General features: G+C 40.4%; 3 protein-coding genes across 8 annotated transcripts; 2 read left to right on the forward strand and 1 right to left on the reverse strand.

The window, feature by feature from the left end:
• Positions 1-1,886: 1,886 nt before the first annotated feature.
• On the forward strand, positions 1,887-7,166 carry plp1b (proteolipid protein 1b). 2 transcript variants are annotated; one of them, XM_051401756.1, is made up of 7 exons: positions 1,887-2,044; positions 4,013-4,199; positions 4,300-4,456; positions 4,706-4,883; positions 5,135-5,208; positions 5,416-5,481; positions 6,036-7,166. In XM_051401756.1, the coding sequence occupies exons 1-7, from the start codon at positions 2,041-2,043 to the stop codon at positions 6,105-6,107; spliced, it is 738 nt and encodes a 245-aa protein (XP_051257716.1). In that variant the 5' UTR covers positions 1,887-2,040; the 3' UTR covers positions 6,108-7,166. The 2 variants fall into 2 exon arrangements, with proteins under 2 accessions (XP_051257716.1, XP_051257715.1); XM_051401755.1 differs by lacking the exon at positions 1,887-2,044 and adding an exon at positions 3,274-3,639.
• Positions 6,954-17,638, reverse strand: si:dkey-125i10.3 (A-kinase anchor protein 200). 2 transcript variants are annotated; one of them, XM_051401748.1, is made up of 10 exons: positions 17,515-17,638; positions 16,790-16,827; positions 16,508-16,619; positions 16,161-16,238; positions 10,083-10,142; positions 9,841-9,933; positions 8,413-9,714; positions 8,228-8,293; positions 7,954-8,056; positions 6,954-7,860 (listed from the first exon to the last, which is right to left on the reverse strand). In XM_051401748.1, exons 2-10 carry the CDS (start codon positions 16,797-16,799, stop codon positions 7,762-7,764), a joined length of 1,923 nt encoding a protein of 640 aa, XP_051257708.1. In that variant the 5' UTR covers positions 16,800-16,827; positions 17,515-17,638; the 3' UTR covers positions 6,954-7,761. The 2 variants fall into 2 exon arrangements, with proteins under 2 accessions (XP_051257708.1, XP_051257709.1); XM_051401749.1 differs by lacking the exon at positions 10,083-10,142.
• Positions 11,389-15,000, forward strand: LOC127364322 (uncharacterized). Of its 4 annotated transcripts, none has more exons than XM_051401751.1 (3): positions 11,389-11,760; positions 12,215-12,288; positions 12,477-15,000. In XM_051401751.1, the coding sequence occupies exon 3, from the start codon at positions 12,485-12,487 to the stop codon at positions 13,793-13,795; it is 1,311 nt and encodes a 436-aa protein (XP_051257711.1). In that variant the 5' UTR covers positions 11,389-11,760; positions 12,215-12,288; positions 12,477-12,484; the 3' UTR covers positions 13,796-15,000. The 4 variants fall into 4 exon arrangements, with proteins under 4 accessions (XP_051257711.1, XP_051257712.1, XP_051257714.1 ...); XM_051401752.1 differs by having other exon boundaries at positions 11,389-11,688; XM_051401754.1 differs by lacking the exon at positions 12,215-12,288.
• Positions 17,639-18,478: the final 840 nt, after the last annotated feature.

The raw sequence follows: 18,478 nt of genomic DNA on the forward strand, positions 1-18,478 counted from the left end.
CATTACCACTTTCAGTGCGTAAACATTGGCGAGTGTATCCATCACACAGCAAACAATTCTAAAAAATGACTCAAAGACAGAGCATTGTGCCATATCACACAGTCACATACAAAGCATTGATATATAGTACACTCACATTGTAGTCACTGCTGTCCATGGTGCTGATCATGATATAGATGCCATTTTCTTTCTGATTGCATGCAAAATATATACTGATATATGCATCCTAATACCATTTGCGGCTTACTTGAAAGCTTGGAGAGTAATGTCAGTTCAAAATCAGTTCATGCATTAACTAATGACTGTTAGGCGGGCTTATTAAGTGTTATGCAATAATTCATCATCTGAGCTCCTCACATCCGTGATCACCATCTGCATCAGCTTTGGTGGGATATAGTTTATTCATAAATGAATGCATTTGCTGTCTTCATGTCACCCCAGCTAGCGAGCCTCTAAAACTTGTCTTCTTACCTAATCCCATCCTTTGATTGTCAACATCATTGCTACTTCACATCTCCCAAGCAAAGCTGACAACCATTCTCCACACTCACATAAAGTGCAGAGGTTAATTAATGCTTCTCTTCTCTTCTCTCTCTCTCTCTCTCTCTCTCTCTCTCTCTCTCTCTCTCTCACTCCCTTTCATGGTTTTCTCAAAGATTTCAAAGGCATCATTCCTCTCTGCTCCTCAATTTCAGCTTAACAAAGCTATGTCATTAATCCTTTCTACATACTAATTACTTGATCTGTTATGGCTCTGGGTTTTTAAGAGACAAAAGGCTACAAGTAAAACCAAACAATTTACCAATCCACAAGGATATTATTTTTTTCTGGAGAGGAGTGAGTTTATGTTCCACAACAGATCAGCGCCTCTAATTATTTAGGGGACCAGACAATTATTGTATGGACGATTATCTGGCCATATTGGTAAAACAGCAGTTTGTCTGTAGCTCCCTCAGCCGATGATAGAACGTTAAGTTTCAATGTAAATAATTTAAATATAATGCAATATAATGTAATTCAGATATTATTAATGTATTTTTCCAACATTCAGTTGTCCAGTTTGTCATGGGCATAAAATAGAACGCAAAATAGGATAAGGGGCTTCTCAAAAAAAAAGATAGCATGGTGTTTTCTCCTGCTCCACACTGGCTCCTTTGTACTGAACCCAGCTTTGACATCAACTGGGTCAAACATGAGGGAGGGAGGGAAGGAGGGCAGCAGCTGGACCCGACCGTCAATGTCACCCTTGTTAGTCAACTTCATCGATGTCAGTCACTGGCGTTTGGATTTATTTCACTCTTTTGTCTGTGCACACCTCTTATCTCTGTGTGTTTCTGAAGATGCTCCCCTAAGGACCCTCAGGGCTTTTCGTTGACATCCAGCATGTGTGTGTGTGTGTGTGTGTGTGTGTGTGTGTGTGTGTGCAGACAGACGACACACATAACAGACAGATGAATAAATGAAAGTTAATGAAATGCACCGTACAGATGAACGTGCATAATAATTTACCAACTCTGAGGTGAAAACGCAAATATCTCTGGATTGTTGTTAGTTCATTTGCATTTTGTCACAGTCTGCATAGTATGTTAAATTTGCCCTTAAAAATTAGTATAAACTGATTTAGTCTTTAACCTTTATGGCTGATATACTGCATAAAGTGGGCATGCAAAAATTCTTACTGCATTGCCCACATATTTAAGAGCAATCAAAGGAGGCCACAAGTAGTATTACTCAAGTCCCAACAGCTCAAACACAGTAAATATTACCACATACCAAGAAAAAACACTGATATCAGGATTTGTGAGACGCTCTCTGTCCCCAGTCTTGAACCCATCGCTCTATAAATAATGACTGGCAGCTGAAATGGGACTTTGTGACTTTAAGATGTGACTCGGGGGAGATGTGGTCTATCTATTGTTGATGAGACAAAAGCGCGAGTCAGATTCATATAGGAGTGGCGGGGAATAACTTCTCATATCCTCATATCAGTCACAAAGCCACCCAGCAAAACTTCAATAACCCCTGCACTTCTTTCTGGACATGGGTGAGTGCACAGAATTTTTAATACTTCTTATCATCTATTATTAATGTGATTTGAAAATGTGGATTTCAATAACTTACTAATGTTGCCTTTAATATGTCCTTTGTGTCCTTAGACATCATGTTGCCTTCATGCACTGTGGGGAAGATTTTCCTGCATTAATCCTGTGTTTTCATTCATCAGAAGTATTAATTTATGGATCTTTGATTTAGGATTTATTCACACTAGGCCCTTTATATATATATACGATATAGTTTAACAGTGATCATTTCAGAAGGCTGAAAAGAAAACAGCACACGGCTCAGGCTGGATTACTTACTTTTCAATAAACAACAAACTCCACGTTACCTCCTTTAACCCCTTTTAACCATAAACCAGACTGGAACCAGACTGGCTGACAAAGATGGGCAGTGATTCCCATCATGTCGAGGCCATGCCAGGTCACTCATGTAAAAGAGGTCAGATACTCCCACATGTGTCACTGGTATAAATGAGCTAATTTGCATGAGAAGTGTGGACCCGAATAACTTCTGCTATCCATTTTTTCTCACTTACAAACAACATGTGGGCTGATTTTCACACAATTTTAAACAGCTCTGGAGTCCTGATTGATCATCTGGTATCTACTGTAAATGCATTGATGCATTTTGCACTGAATTCAAATGCAGTCTATGATGGTTTGTATCACTCTATCACTGTAACCACTGTTGCAGAAGGGCACAGCTGAAGTGTGGGCGTCTGCAGGCACTATCATTAATGGGACTCTAGCAGCCTTCCTGCTGTTACTATTTATACTTTTGTGGCAGTTTGTTTAACTCACTGCCATTTTTATTTCCAACTAAAGTCTTCTAATTTGTAAAATGATCAGAGTTTTCTCACAGTGAGATAGTTGAGGCACCTAATGATTTCACAACGTGTAGCACCAGAACTCTAATTTTGTGTGGGGTTGTTGTTGTTGTTGTTGTTGTTGTGAAGATATTCAAATTGCCCCACTTGTTCATTATGCTTCCGACCACTCTTTAAACACTTGAACCCAGCCCCCGCCAACATTGACACTCAGTGCCATGGTACCAGTCTGAGCCAGCTGTGGATAGAGGATGACCTGAGTAGGGACATTGGCAGTGGTGTTGAGACGGTCCTGGTGACCCCTCTGCCACCACATACTACAGTGTGTGTATGTGTGTTTGTATTGTGGCACTATGGTCTTTGTTTGTTTGACATCGCTGCCCTTTGTTCCTCCATAATCATGGCAAGGACAATAGATATTGTATCTGCAGCCACAAAGAGAAGCTCTTTCTTCAGGCCCCTGAAGCCAGTGTTTTACCACCATCCCTCACTCGCCTGGTGACGCCTGTGACCGCTGGAGAAAGAAGGCAGGACCAGAGTCAGTAGGGGCTGAGCTGTGAGGTGTTGGTGGAAGCAGAGGAGCTTTCACATACGGATGAAATCAGCGCAGGGAGGCTTATTTTACTGTACCAGTACCTTGTAGGCAGCACTGTACATTACTGGTTGGCATTGGGATCTTTCTTGTTGTGGAGTACAGGATCAGAAGCAGCAAATGTTTCCGGTCAGGCAGCCTTGGCTTTGCAAAGCCTTAGGTGCTTTCCTCTATCCCATTTCTGCCAATGCATTTATTAACACTGTGGATATTTGCTACCTGCTTCAACAAAGCTGCTTACACTGGAAGAAGTGCATGAGATTGTCGTGAAGTCGACTGCTTTTGTTTGGACGCTTTATTGGGAATCGCTGCTTGAACTCTTGTTTGTCACTGCTGTCTAATTTTTTTTTTTTCTGTTGCTTTCTTGCCTGTTGGTGGGGTTTTGGTGTATGCTCATGGATTTGCAGACAGATCAAGGCCTTTTTCATAGTTCCCCCGCAGGGTAAAAGAGTTCCCCACCGTGGCGTAGATGTGTTGTGTGCTTATATGTGCGGTATGTGCCGCCTGTGTGCTTATATATTATGCCCCCTCAGGTTGTTATGATTGCTGTATCCGGTGCATTGGGGCAGTGCCCTACCCATCCCTGGTGGCCACCTTGCTGTGCTATGCTGGCATGGCATTATTTTGTGGCTGTGGGCACGAAGCATTGACGCAGACCGAAGTCCTGGTCGAGACTTACTTCGCCCGCCAGGTTCAGGACTTTGTTGTCATGGCCTCCTTGTGAGTGACACTTCAATACATTCTGTTAATTGTGATTTCTGACCTCTAAAAAATGTTTAATTACGCTGTTTGACCTGACTTCTCCATGTGATTATCCTAGTATAAAATACTTCCAGTACGTGATCTATGGCCTGGCGTCATTTTTCTTCCTCTATGGTATCCTGCTGCTGGCTGAGGGTTTCTACACCACGAGCGCTGTCAAGCAGACCTTTGGTGAATTCAGGAGCACCCAATGTGGCCGCTGCCTCAGCCTGACGGTGAGAGCAGGGAGGAGGGGGGGTTAAAGAGGGAGGGGAAATATGACGTCAGGTTATTGTTAAGATACTGAATGCTGGTTTGTTTCAGCTCCTAACCTCAATGAAATGTTATTTGTTTCTGCAATTTCTACACAGAACCATGAATTATGGTTGATGGCTGATTTAATGACACCACATTTATCACACTGAAACCTAAGCTCCTACGCCACGTTTCTGTGACCTCACATACTGCACTCTTTATTTCAACAGTTTATCATAGTGACGTACATCTTGGCCTTCATCTGGCTGGCAGTGTTTGCCTGCACTGCTATCCCAGTCTTCTTCTTGTTCAACATGGAGCAGACCTGCCACAACATCAACATTCTGGCTGAAACAACCCCCAGCATTAATCAGCATGGCTGGATTTGCATGGACGCCAGGCAGTATGGTACGTTGCTCTTATAATGACTGGCCGCATGTCCACCTGAGGTGAATGTTAATGTGTCTGTGGAAGCAATGAATTAATCATTGGGGAGTGGATGCAAAACTGGATGTTACATTAGTTATGAAACAATGAGGATAACTACACCTTTATCTGAAATTATTTACTGCTGTGTCCCTGTGCTGCTGCTTAAATGCTTCATAACTCATCATGATTCAGCAATGGTGAGAGATGCTTACGTCATGTCTTCATTTAAGGTCTGCTCCCTTGGAATGCAATGCCAGGCAAGGCTTGTGGAATGACCTTGGCATCTATTTGCAAAACCAGCGAAGTGAGTAGATGAATCCCATATTCCATTTTACGGTTTTATTAACATTTCATGTCAGCATCCTCACATTAAAATCAGTATGCAGAAGCAATGTAAAATCTACTCTAAATTATTAATGGAGGGGTGTGTAAGTGAGCATTTTTATGTAATGTAATGTCACAGATTCTCTAAATGTATATTCAACTAACCTCTGTTTGATCTGTCTTACAGTTCTACGTCACCTATGACTTGTACATAGCTGCATTTGCTGGTGCCGGGATCACTCTCTTAGCACTGGTGAGCAATTGCTTCCTCCTTTTAAATACTAACAGTTAAAACACATTTAAAGGAAAAGTTCACCCAAATAAAAGACATATCCATCTGTATTTAGCCATGCAGATAGTAGATTTGGTTTTATTTAGTTGGCCAGGTCTTTAGATACTTGTCTCTAAGATTATTGCTGCCCCCCAGTACAATGGAGATGAATTAAATTTAGTTGTAGTATTCAAAGCATTGAAATATCTCTTTCCAGGCCTTGTTATGAACAATTTTTAGTGTAACTACTTTCTGCAAAAGAAATAGTGCCTGTCAACACTGTTCACAGCAAAGTATTTGGATTATCTGGAGTAACAGGATCAAAGTCGGTTGTGCAACAACATTCCAGTCATCTTGCTTGTAGCAGCAGAAATCTCAGAAATGGATTTCCGATTGGGTGAACCTTGTAGGCCAAATGTATGTTAACAGTTTGCTTGCCCATGCTGTTTATAATTATCCCAGCACATATATCAAAATCCATAAGTTTTTTCCCCTTTCTATTTTTCCCACCTCCATCATAATGTCTTGCTTTGCAGTTTCTGTACATGGTTGCCGCAACCTACAACTACGCAGTCTTGCGGTTCCTGGGCAGGAAAGGGATCCGCTAAGTTCACCACCTTCATCCCAGTCAACCCCATCCTCTGTCCTCAGATGGACAGTCAACACATGCAGCACTAGATTTCCATTCATCCTCTGGGAACCAGAAACTTCCAAACCTGGATGACCTGCTATAGTATTTCTAATAACAGACAAATGTTTCTCATCACTTTTTTCTATGAACAACAGACAGAGAGATGAAGTTAATTCACACCCAGCAGTGAGCTCTGGTCTCTTCCTCATGTCCTCCCTTCAGATGATTCTCTTAGCTTTGTTGTTCATTTTCCTCTTGCAGGTTGTATCCCTCATTTTATCCTTTTTGTGAAGCTTCATTGGTGCTGATGCTGTTGTCAGATTGTGATGTATGACGTTTCATGAATAATTAAGAGCAATGACAGCTCACCTCGCAAATCATAACTGCATTCCCTCCGCTCAGTGTTTACTGATGCATATATTGGTTCTGAATATGATATTGCTGCTGCCTCATTATCACCATCTTGTGTATCAGCAGCGTGTGAACTAAAGCAAGTCAAACTGAATGTACCAAAGTTCTCTGCAAGGGTTAGGGCTGTCCTCCCAGCAAGCTTTGTGCTTTCACTTACAACACATGCACTTTGCATTCACTCTTAATGCATTTTTGCTTTGTTTAAATGTCATTGTGTAGGAGGGAAACAAAGACCTGTATCCATTTCCCTGGAGTTTTTCTCTCCTTTTTTTGGTTACTGCTTAAAATAAGCTGTTTTTATGTTACTGAAGTGTTGATGCCTCCAGGTGACTCGAGTTTGATGTGTAGCCCTGCTTCTGGGTTGTGTAGTGTGTGTGCTCATTTGAAATTAAGGCTGATTAAACCATTAACATCTGAGGCAGTAATTTGTTTTATTTTAACCATATACAGTATGTGGCAATAAACATATTTCATGTTGTTTGTACTTCATTTAAAAATCTCCTCCAGACATGTATTCCAACATATACAAATAGTCTGCTTGAAACAATAATGTGTCTGATATGTTTTTTTCTGCAAAAAAAAAAGAAAAGCATAATTTTGAAATATTAAAATCTTTAAAAAGGCATCTCCTTTTTCTAACTCATTAAAAATTCCAGAATCTCTGAATATGCAAATGTTGTTAATTTCTAAGGTTTTCCTGGTGGACACAATATGTCTCCTACTGCACTGCATCCATTATAAATGTGTGTGCAATGGTGGCTTCAAATTTCTATATCACACTTTTATAAGTTGCAAACTGGACCGCAGTTGACTTCCAAACTATTTGTGATGTCACAAATCATGTTCATAGACCCTTTTTTGTGAGCACAGAGAAACTTTCCACTTTCAGCAAATTAATGTGAAAACATCCTTCTAAACTGTGCACATACATCATCCTGCATACTGAAGCTAAAACATCCCACTGTATGAACAAGACGGAAAACATATTTCTGAGTGTAGGGGGACCTAAATCATCTTTGGCAATAAATAATATGTTGCCAAACCTTTTCATTACATAATCCTGACAATACACTATGTCCTAAAATACATTCAGAAATTGGTTCAAAAGACAGAATACAGAGTTAAGGCAACAGTGGTGAGGTACTCAGTCCAAACTACACATTAATCACAGTATGCTTTGGGTCTTCTCTGATGACAATTGTCCCAGTTAGGTTTCAGGTCTAGAGAGTTTTTGCAAAGCAGCCATCACATTGGATCACTTGGTTATACAAAAACATGGGGGTCAGCATATCTCCCAGGGCCTTAGCACACACACCACACTGCAAAGACACATACAATATTAGTCATTCAATATATAATGACAGATATACAATATGTTTCCTAACAAGTAAAAGAAAAAAGACAGAACAAACCTTCAGACACTCTGGATGGTACTTCACCAGAGGTTCACTGAATGTGAGCTTGACATTCCCATCAATTATTTTGTCACAAAATGAACACATATTTCTGCTGTACCTGCAGTAGAGATGAAGTATTAAAAAGATTATCACCCTTGGTAACCTTTGTGTATAAACTTTGCCACTATGTGTTGTGTCACTGTTTACTTACTTACTTTAAGTTCTTACTTTGAATAACTTACATTATGTTTGAAATTCTAAAGGTTTTGTCTTTAAAGTGAGACATTACCTAGTGTCATTCAGAGTTTGTGTGGATTGTGGCTCCTCCTCCACAGGCTTTTCAAACTTTTCAGAGCTACAAAAATAGTCATCAGCAGAGAATAAGAAACACTTTATTGCATAAGTGAAAACATGTGAATATTATAAGAAAAACAGTAAATGTGAGGTGATTCCTTTTTATAACAGGGTACTTACATGTTGGTATCATCAGACTGGTTCAGTTTCGTCTCCTCAGTGTGGGGTTGCTCTTGATCTTTTAGGGGTTCAGGAGCAGATTCAGCTGTGGGTGGCTCCACATCTAATGCCTCTGTCAGTTCAATGGCTCTGTAAACTAACTTATCCTGAACAGCCTCAGCATCTAAAGCTGTCACAGGTTCAACTGCATCTTCGATGCTCAACTCATCCACACGATCTGCTGCACTCTCGGGTGCAACACTTTGTTTAACGATAGTGTTGTCAGCAAGCTGGATTTCAGACTCAACTACCTCTTCAGCTCTGGTCTCTAAAGCTGACTCTGCTGCAGAGTCGACATTACACTTTAGAGACTTGACTGTAGTTTCAGCAGTAGGTTGAATAGGCAATTCGGATACAATATCTGCCTCTAAGTCAGGGACTGGTTCCACATTGTCTTGGAGAGCAGCCTCATCTCCTGATGGGGCATTAATCACATCAATCTTGTCAGGGGATGACTCCACCAGAGCCTCAGCTACGGCTTCAGCAATTTCTTCTGCAGCCTGTTCTGGAGGACCTATCTCACAACTCCCCTCTGCAGCAGCTGGATCAGCAGCAGGTTGAGAGGGTGATTCAGATGCAGGTTCTGCGACTAAGTCAGGGATTGGTGCCACATTGTCTTGGAGAGCAGATTCAACTCCTGGGGTTGCATTAATCACATCACTCTTATCAGGGGATGACTCCACCTGAGCCTCAGCTACGGTTTCAGCTATTTCTTCTGCAGACTGTTTTAGTGGACATTTCCCACAACTCTCCTCTGCAGGTTGGACAGTCGATTCTACCCCTGCATCCTCCAAATGTGTTGCATTTGCTGACTGTGTTTCGTCTGAAGGTTCCGAAGGTGCAGCAGGGACGTCTTTACTCTCCTCTGTGCCAACCGTAGCAGATGTTTCTGCAACAGGATCTTCCACATGAGCATCTGCAGAGACCTTGACCTCAATGTGTTCCGTGTTTGACTGGTCAACTATTATATCAGCACATTCTCCTTTTTTTTTTGCTGCTGTGTTGGCAACTGGCTGCTCAGCTGACTCCATAGGAGACACAGCCTCTGGATTTTCCTTTGCTGAAGAAACTTGCTGTGCCTCGCCATTTTGGATATGTTCTTCTACGTGAATATCTGCAGAGACCTCAGTAGCCTTCTCATTGTGTTCTACGTTTGTCTGGTCAATTGCTGCATCTTCCTTGTTTTCTGCAGATGTGTTGGCAACAGATTTTTCTGGTTGTGCTTCATCATTTTGGATAACTTCTTCTGGGAGTACTTGGGGCCTGTAACAGAGGGAGGTACTTATTCCCAACTATGCAAAAAAGACATATGAACAAAAATCCCTACACTCAGCATTTTTAAATGTACTTGCAGTTAAAGTCAATACAGAGATGCTCTCATATACTGACTTTGTACCATCTGTGGTCTCCACTGTTGACCCCTCAGGCTGAGCATCTTTTTGAAGAGGAATAACTTCACCATTTGCCCGATAAGCTGAATTGCTAAAACACAGAACAAAAAAAACAATAAACTTTCAATGTTTATATATATACATGTATGGCCTATGTATATATGACATTACCATTCAACAACATAATTGTCCATAGTTTGCTCTAATTAAAAAAAAAATTAAAATTCAGCACATACATACCCTTCAGACTGAATGAACTGTGTGTTTTTGAGAGGAGAGCTCAGTGGAGATTCTATTAATCTACAGAGTAAGAATAAAAGACACACCATGAAAATAACCTTGGCAATTATAACCTTAAAGAAGAAACCTTAAAAAACAAAGCAGTGGAAAAATAAATCTTGCTAATTATTTTTTCTCAACCAGGGAAAGATTTCTATCAACTTTAAACTACTATAACTCAAAGTTTCAAGCAAAGCCATACTTTGCTCCATACTGAGATGTTAAAAGACTTATTTTTTGCAAGGGACAGTTTAAATGTACAATATTACGACAGGTTACTTGTAAAACATATACTTTCTTACTGAATAGTGTAAAAATTTTTAAGAGATGTTGATGATAAGATGTCAGGAGTTATGACAGTTGCGGAATATGACTCAGTTTCGCCTTTCATGTAAGTGAGAGGTTCATCTATAACCTACACAAAACATTTTTCTGACCTGCTTTGGGGAATGAACACAACAAATTACACATATAGGACACCAGCACAGGAGCTGGGCGGTAAAATATATAGGGCCAGTGACAGTGATTGATGAAGCGAAGCTGACAAATAGAGCTTTAAATGTCAACACAATGTTTATTAACGATTTAAATATCACCAAACACGCCGCACTGAAGTGAGTGGGTGGAGCTGTTTTTCTTGAACAAGGAATGTGATCCAGTTACATGCATGAGTCAATTTATTCCCAGTTTGTGCCCCCCATCTATTACCATTGTTGGTAATAGATGAGAGGCACACAAAATTGGACTGGAGTCAGTTATGCCTGCAGTGGCAAAATATCTTGATAATGATGCAACTCTGGATAACTTGTATGGTCATGGTCCATGCTGAAAGTAAAGTATCTGAACATTTTCATTATTAATTAAATGACTGGTACTATTTATTAGAAAGAATAGCCACTCACATGACACGCTGTCTTCAGAAATGGCAATTAATTAAAAAAATCTGTGTTCATTAATCATGAAAAAGTACACAAATACTTTATTTATAATAAGCTATTATGGTCTTACATAAAATTGACCACCAAAATTATCTAAAACCAACAAAATGGGGGAAATGCCACCATTTTGGAGTGATATACAATAATATTTTAATGAAAACTGTTTGCATTTTTGTTTGTTTGTTTGGATGCTCCTTGATTATACTATCTATTTTACATCTAGAATTTCACGTCATTTGAACACTGATTCAATTTACTGATTTTATCTGTTTTATCTCTGGACACTTACTTTTGTAACTGGAACGTCAAGACTTTTATTTTGAAGGCCCCGTCGCTTTACTTCCGGTTATGTTCCGCTGTCTGTTGGCTTGAGTTAGCTGCTTCGTGCTAGGCAAGGAAATGTCCCATTCTGGTGAATTGTTACCGCATAATTTCAACTTTCTGTAAGCAGACAGACATGTAGCGGCGACTGTAGAATAAACACTGCCACTTGGTGTGTGTTTTTAAAGCCTAGTCCTGTCTCAAACCCCACCAGGTTTCACACTGTTGTAGTTTACAAACAGTAACGTTGCGGAGCACGACGTCTTCTGTCCCCCACTATAAACTAGCACGACGACTCCCCAAAACCAGTAAGTCAGTTGGCCTCTTTTAACTGGTTTTCTTCCGCATAAGCAGAGTTTAGACTGCGACAGAAAGTAAAGGTACATTATAATTTGAGTGTCTATGAATGAATTGAAGGGAAACTACCGTCTCTCTGATCTGATCATGTTCCGCCACTTGAAGTTACAAGATAACGTTTGAAGAGCATGAAGATGAAACTGTTGTTATATCTGTGAAAAGTGGACAACGAACAAAGTCCAGACTAGAAATTCAAGTAGCTAAACCTCGACTAGATAAATATGGAAAGTGTGAAGACGATAAAAAAGTCTATTAGGTTATATGTGTTATAGGTTCGGTAAAATAAACTAAAACATCCATTAATAGGAGCTTATAAAGCCTTTATATACTCCATATACTTTATAAAATTCATGTTTGACTAGATAGCATCTCATAAGTCAGTTACCTGGGCTCTTAATGAAAAATGTATGTTTGATATCAGCTGAGGCATATTGTCCTTTAAGTTTAATTAAAATTCCTCTTCAATTAATATTTTAGGAACCCATCTTTAGCCATGTGCATCCGTCTCTGCAGTGTGCATGAATGCAGGACACTCTTGTAAGCAACCACAGGTAGGATCCTGTAAACTTGGCTCAGAATAAGGAAGTGATGTAATCCCCCTTAACCAGTCAGGAACAAAGTCAGACACAGCTGAGTGCTGTGGAAGTGTAGACAAAGGAGGATGGAAAGCATAGCCTCTCTATGTGTATCATATTTGTTTGATATGTTATTCATTCCTGCATTTCCTGTGTCATCCTAGGAAAAAAAATGCCATCGAGAAATCATCTTGACAAAATCGGAAGGAAGAAGAAGAAGAAATGGACAGAGGAGGCCATGGAACGTGCACTGATTGAGGTGAAGTCGGGAAGGTGTACGGTGAGACAGGCTGCCAAGGAGTTTGGAGTCCCTAAATCTTCACTGGGGGACAGAGTCAGTGGACGGGTGACACCAGGGAGTCGCAGCGGGCCAGCTCAGCTTATAACATCTGCCGACGAGGAGCTGTTGGTGGAGTTCTCTTTATATATGTCCAAGCACGGATTTCCACTGACCAAGCAACAGCTGGTGTCCTTTGCCTCATCCATTTATAAGCGGCAGCATCGGAGGGTGGCATTTTCTAAACTAGGCCAGACCTGGTGGCTCAATTTTAGAAAACGGCAAGAAAAGAATATTACCATTCAGCCAGCAGACAATGTTGTCCGTGGGAGGACAGTATGTGTGAGGAAGGAAGCAGTGGATCAGTTTTTTCATTTACTGAGCACTGTCATGGACGCTCATGGGCTCAGAGACAAGCCTCACCAAATCTTCAACTGCAATGAGATGGGCTTTCAGCTGGGCAGGAAGAGGGTGATTCTCCCCAAATCTGCCAGTCTGGGCTACAAGCCAGCACCAGGCCTGAGGGACCACATCTCTGTCCTGGCTTGCTTTAGCGCAGCTGGAGAGGACGTTCCCCCATTTATTATCTACTCAAAGGCCTATCCAGGGGGAGTCTGTTACAAGACACAAGGGCCTCTGAATGCCCTCTATGGATGGTCAGACTCGGGGTGCGTCAACTCTGACCTTTTCAAGAAATGGTTCCTCAAACACTTCCTCCTGCACGCACCGAAGAAGCGCCCGCTGCTGCTGATGTTCGACGGCCACAAGTCCCCCGTGAACCTTGAGGTGGTGGAAGCAGCTCGTAGGGAGGACGTCATCCTCCTGTGCCTTCCGCCTCATTGCTCTCACATCCTGCAGCCGCTCGACGCGGGTCTCTTTGTCCTCCTGAAGCAGCGTTTCGCTGCACTCATCGGTGATGGTGGCGCCGCTGATAATCACTTTGCAGTCAGCAAGAAAGAGTTCTCAGGTGTGTTTAAAGGGGCGTATCAGATAGTGAACGAGGAGGAGGAGGAGGAGGAGGGTGCCAGGACTGTGAAGGAGGGCTTTAGGAAATGTGGCATCTACCCGTTAAACCACTTCACCATCAACGAGGATCATTTAATGCCATCGCTCGGCATTGGCCCGGCAGCTGGACCCTCGCTGTCCACATCAGCACAGGGGGTGCACACTGTAGGAGACCTCACAGCTGCTGGACCCTCCTCCTAACTCATTACTACCCAAGACTATCAATCAGCTGTCAGTACCTTTAAAGGAAAGAGTTTGACTGCATAATTTAACAACACCTGAATGAAGACAGACTGTATCTGCCATTTGAAATACTGAATGGTTTTACACTCCCTCCCTCAGCCTCCCTGCAGAGTGCTCTGTTTGTCAGAAGAGAAGGAATGTGTTGATATTAATTACCGTTGTGCTCAGATGTGATAGTTAAGGGAAAATGTTTGAATCCTGCACAACAGCAGCTTCCAACCCCGCGGAGGCCTAAAGAAGATTATCAAACGAATAAGAAAGGGAAAAAAAATGTATTTCTATATTGTCTAAGATTTCTCTATTTATTGCCTTTTTCTTGTGAAATACGGGATAACTTTAAACTCTTCAGGCCTGTAAAAATCATACAAGCTGAGGCAGAAACATGGGTTCATTTTAGGGAACACAATGCAAAAAGGTTGCCAACCTACTGTTGTATAACAAATTAATTTAAGCTCTGTCATTTTGTTCTTGTGTGTCATGTAATTGATGGCCAGCCAGCTACATAAGCTAACTTATATCAAGCAGTGTGAATAGTTGTGCTTGATTTATCTTCTAATCTACTATGTGTGTAATGTGAGCTAGTTTTTGTAACTCTGCTCTGGACTGATCAAACAAGTTGTTTACTCATTTAACGTGTATTCATTCAGCTGTTAACAGATTCACCTCGTTGTTCTTAACATGCCTACGAAGATAAAAGGACAGATTTAAAACGTCCACGTTATTCTCCATAGTTACAGGAACTAGTACATTGTGAAAATGTAGTCAAATGTTGCCGTCTGTCAAGATTTATTATGGTCCAGTATCCGTTCAAGCCTGCTGTCAAACCCACTGAGAGAACACAGGGATAACAATGTTTTTTTATATAAATTATACAAATCTACTGACAGAAGAAGAAAAGATAACATGTCTTTGAAACTGCTTACAATATTCTGTGAATCTGTTGTTCCTTTGTTTGAGTATTCTGAATGTACTTGGTTCATTAAGTAGTTATAAAAGGAATATATTGTATAAAATACTGAAGAACTGAGAAGAGTTTATCACTTTTTTAATTTGGGGAGGAAATACTTTATACAGAAATGTGTTTTTCAAATATGCAATATGTTTACTATGAGGATGATCTCAGGGGGGAAGTAAAATAAAGAATAAAGGTATATTTGAAATATCTTTGCAGCACAATGTAATAATTTACTAAAGGCGTGTGTGTATGTGTGTATGTGTTGTACGTCTTAAGTCAGGTGATGTAATATCAATGCAATGGGTACAGCTGCCAGCAATACACAGGCAGGCAACAATGTATTAATAATTATTATTACTGTTTAAACAGTCGAAGAATGTCAACATCTTTACAGTCTATTTAAACAAAGGAACTCTGAATATGGATTCATGATTATTAATTGCCATTTTAAAGAAAATGATCGGGACTTCTTGTGCTCACCAAATCAATGAGATTAGTATCAAACACACAATCATTTTGCCTCAATTTGTACAGCTCAAATTGGGATTCAGATCAGAAAGATGAATGGACTGTTGATATTGAGGGGCAAATGTGCAGGTGTGAAAGCAGCTGTATGTTCCTGTGTGCCCGGAGGGGATATACTTTAGTAACAATTGTATTCAGATTAATGCTTCATCAGCCAACTAAAGCACAGGTCAGGCTGCAGTGTACTGTAGGTCTTTATGGATCCAGCGAAGCTGCCCAGGGCTAAGTTCATGTTTATGTATTTTAATACCACAGATGGTGATTAATGCCTGAAGCCATTTTTTTAGTTTTTATTCACAACAGAGTCAGGGGAGGATTTCAGTTTGGGAACCACATTATTCCTCGTATTAAAGTGGGTCTCAGCAACATATTGTATAAACACTGGAGATGTTGCAGACTAAGGTCTAATATTTATATATCACATGGTTGAACTTTGTTCTTCTTTACTGCATTTTTCAACCCAAAAATCAGCAACATTGGTAATTAAATCTTTAAAAGAAATGACAAATGCAATAAGCATCTGCTTCAGACACAACGTTTGCCAAATGTTACTTCATCAAGAAGCAACTGTGGGCAGAATGGCTATATCTTGTGATCAGCGTTTGGTTCTGCATTTGTATGGTTGGATTAATTCTGAGACCATAATTAAACAATAGTCAGAACACATGGGTTTACTCCTGTCGTCAAAGCTTGTCTTATAAAAACAGAGTTTACAGCTCTGTTAAATACAGTAGTGGCGTAGGCCTGGTTTGGGGTGGTGAATTGAGGCCTTTTTGTTCCTTTAAAACAGTTTAGGATAGACATTAATGTTTACATCTTTGAATATTTATACTTAGCACTTACTCAAATTTCTTGGCTGTGGACAGGACGTATGAACTCTGTCTGACAACTACAGGTCTGGTCTCCACAGCATCGTCCTTCCTGCAAGACAGAATGAGTTGTTTGTAAATCTGCAGCATGTTTGTTGCACTGTTTCTCTCAATACATCAGTGCTTGTGATGTAGGACAACAAATGAAAAAGAAAAACTAAAGAGGAAATAGAGTAACAATGCTTTGCTGGCACATCAGTAAAATGCAGGAAAGAAAGATAGCATCTGAATGACATTTCTAACAATTTTGTGTGATTAATTGAATTATTGCTTTAAATGAACACTTCATTTTTGATGTTGCATCTCAATCACTGAGGATACCTTGCTTTGTCTTCTTCTTTATCTTCCTGATTTGATTTTTGGATCCAACTGACATCATTCTTCAGTGAAGTCCGCACCCTGGTGGTTTGAAACACCTGCTTTCTGTCAACATCTCAACAACACACACACACACACACACACACACACACACACACACACACACACACACACACACACACACACACACTTTCTGTCAGTACTGCTTACAGAGAATACTTGCAATACTTACTAGAGTATTTAATCTGATAAAAGGAAGAAATATTAGATTCAAGTGTGACTTACCTTTTGACATGATGCCGATATTTTCTCAGATTTCCAACCTGATGAGATTATTTATGGAAAAGTACAAATTTATTCCAGGTTGGTTTTATAAACTACTTCAATAACTGTGGTTGTTGTGTATAACTGTGATACGCTGTATTATCTGCTTCCTGTCTTCTTTTTTTCTCTCCTACTAGTCACCTTGTCACCTGTGAGACCCAGTATCTCAGACGCAACCTGTAATACTGCATTCTGCACGGAAACAAGTCAAAGTGAAAAAGTGCTGGTCCTATACTATGTTCTGTAGGAGCATAGATAAACCATCTGATTACATATTTAGGTGACATTTTTTATGATTTTGACAATGCTCACCACATTTTATATTAAAATAAAACCCATCTAAAATGTCAACCTGACAAAATCATGCAATAATGTTTTCCCACATAGACTCTATAAGCACTATCCACTCATTTGCTCAGAACTGTGACCTGCCCCGTGTTTACAGTTTCCTGTCACTCTCTGTATCTTGTCTGTATTTCTCTTTGAGCTCCTGTTAACATTTTGACCTGCACTCAGTGTTTTAATCTTGCATGATGAGTCTCACTGGAGATGTGCCAGCACCAATTAACCAGGTCAAATTCATTATGCATGGAAAATGAAAGCGGTTCTGACTTTGTAATGACCCTGCATAGTCAATGAGTGTGAGCTAGTATGAAGTCCATTCCTCCCTCATATTGAGTTCTCACCTGTTCTGATCAGCCCCGTCGAAGTAGAGTGGTGTCGAGCCTCCTCTGTGTCTGTGCCTCACACGAGCGCAGGTAGAGGCACTTCAACCTGAGCCCCCACCCCCCTGTCATTTCAGATTCCACCCCCTGTTAGTCTGAAGTGTCACACCTGGATGCTTCTATGCAGGTTGATCGAGTGGGTGGGTTGCTTGCTTTCCATGACAATCATAGAGTAGGCAGACAGGTGCCATTGTTTTAGTTGGTAGTTTCATGTGTGAAATGTTACATTCCAGAGCTGTTTTTCAACCTGATTTTCACTATCACTTCTTCCTGAGAACCAAATGAAAAAAAAATCCCTTGCATGCATTGTTCTTCTAGCTTTTCTAAGGTTTGTGACAATCTTACACCATTTAAACCAACCCTACAATTTAGTACTTAGTGCTGTTTTTCCACTGACTTTGGCCTTAAACATAGTACTTACCACACTACAAATGTGGCCAGAAATGAAACCCTGCAGCTCACAGGCTGAAAGTATTTCATAAAAAATGTTTTAGTGTTGTTTCATGCTGAGCTTTACATAAAAACATACTGTTCCAGTTGTGGGCATAATAGGAATCAAGAGAGACCTGTTCTTAAACTACCTGGAATTTTATCTTCTGCTTGATCAGAACGTTTATTCTTTCCATCAAAATGCATCCAAGCGAAGTGCTTATCTCCTCCATTGAAACTTTTCTGTTTTCTGTCTTTGATGTTGGTCTTGTCAGAGTGTATGTGGGAAACATACCCTTAATTTTTTATGCGATTTTCAATGCTGTAAGCACCACAGCCCATTCACGTCTTTTGTGTCAGGAAATAGACGCCAAAACTATCTGCATGGGATGCACAGCTACAGGTGAGAGAGAAAATATATATATATATTTTTTTTTTTAACATTTTGGTGGACTGACCCTTTAAACATACCCAGAAAAAGGCAATAGCACATATC

The sequence above is a fragment of the Dicentrarchus labrax genome, unplaced genomic scaffold (genome assembly GCF_905237075.1).
Source record: "Dicentrarchus labrax unplaced genomic scaffold, dlabrax2021, whole genome shotgun sequence".
NCBI classification, from domain to species: domain Eukaryota; kingdom Metazoa; phylum Chordata; class Actinopteri; family Moronidae; genus Dicentrarchus; species Dicentrarchus labrax.

Excerpts from the sequence above, each read along its gene's own strand:
- plp1b (XM_051401755.1), top strand. The coding sequence starts at position 3,600 with ATGTTTCCGGTCAGGCAGCCTTGGCTTTGCAAAGCCTTAG. Across the intron at positions 4,200-4,299 it reads TTTGTTGTCATGGCCTCCTT|TATAAAATACTTCCAGTACG; the intron begins GTGAGTGACACT and ends TGATTATCCTAG. Across the intron at positions 5,482-6,035 it reads GGATCACTCTCTTAGCACTG|TTTCTGTACATGGTTGCCGC; the intron begins GTGAGCAATTGC and ends CTTGCTTTGCAG.
- LOC127364322 (XM_051401751.1), top strand. The coding sequence starts at position 12,485 with ATGCCATCGAGAAATCATCTTGACAAAATCGGAAGGAAGAAGAAGAAG.
- si:dkey-125i10.3 (XM_051401748.1), bottom strand. Across the intron at positions 16,239-16,507 it reads AAAGAAGAAGACAAAGCAAG|GAAGGACGATGCTGTGGAGA; the intron begins GTATCCTCAGTG and ends TCTGTCTTGCAG. Across the intron at positions 10,143-16,160 it reads TCCACAGCCAAGAAATTTGA|ATTAATAGAATCTCCACTGA; the intron begins GTAAGTGCTAAG and ends CTTACTCTGTAG.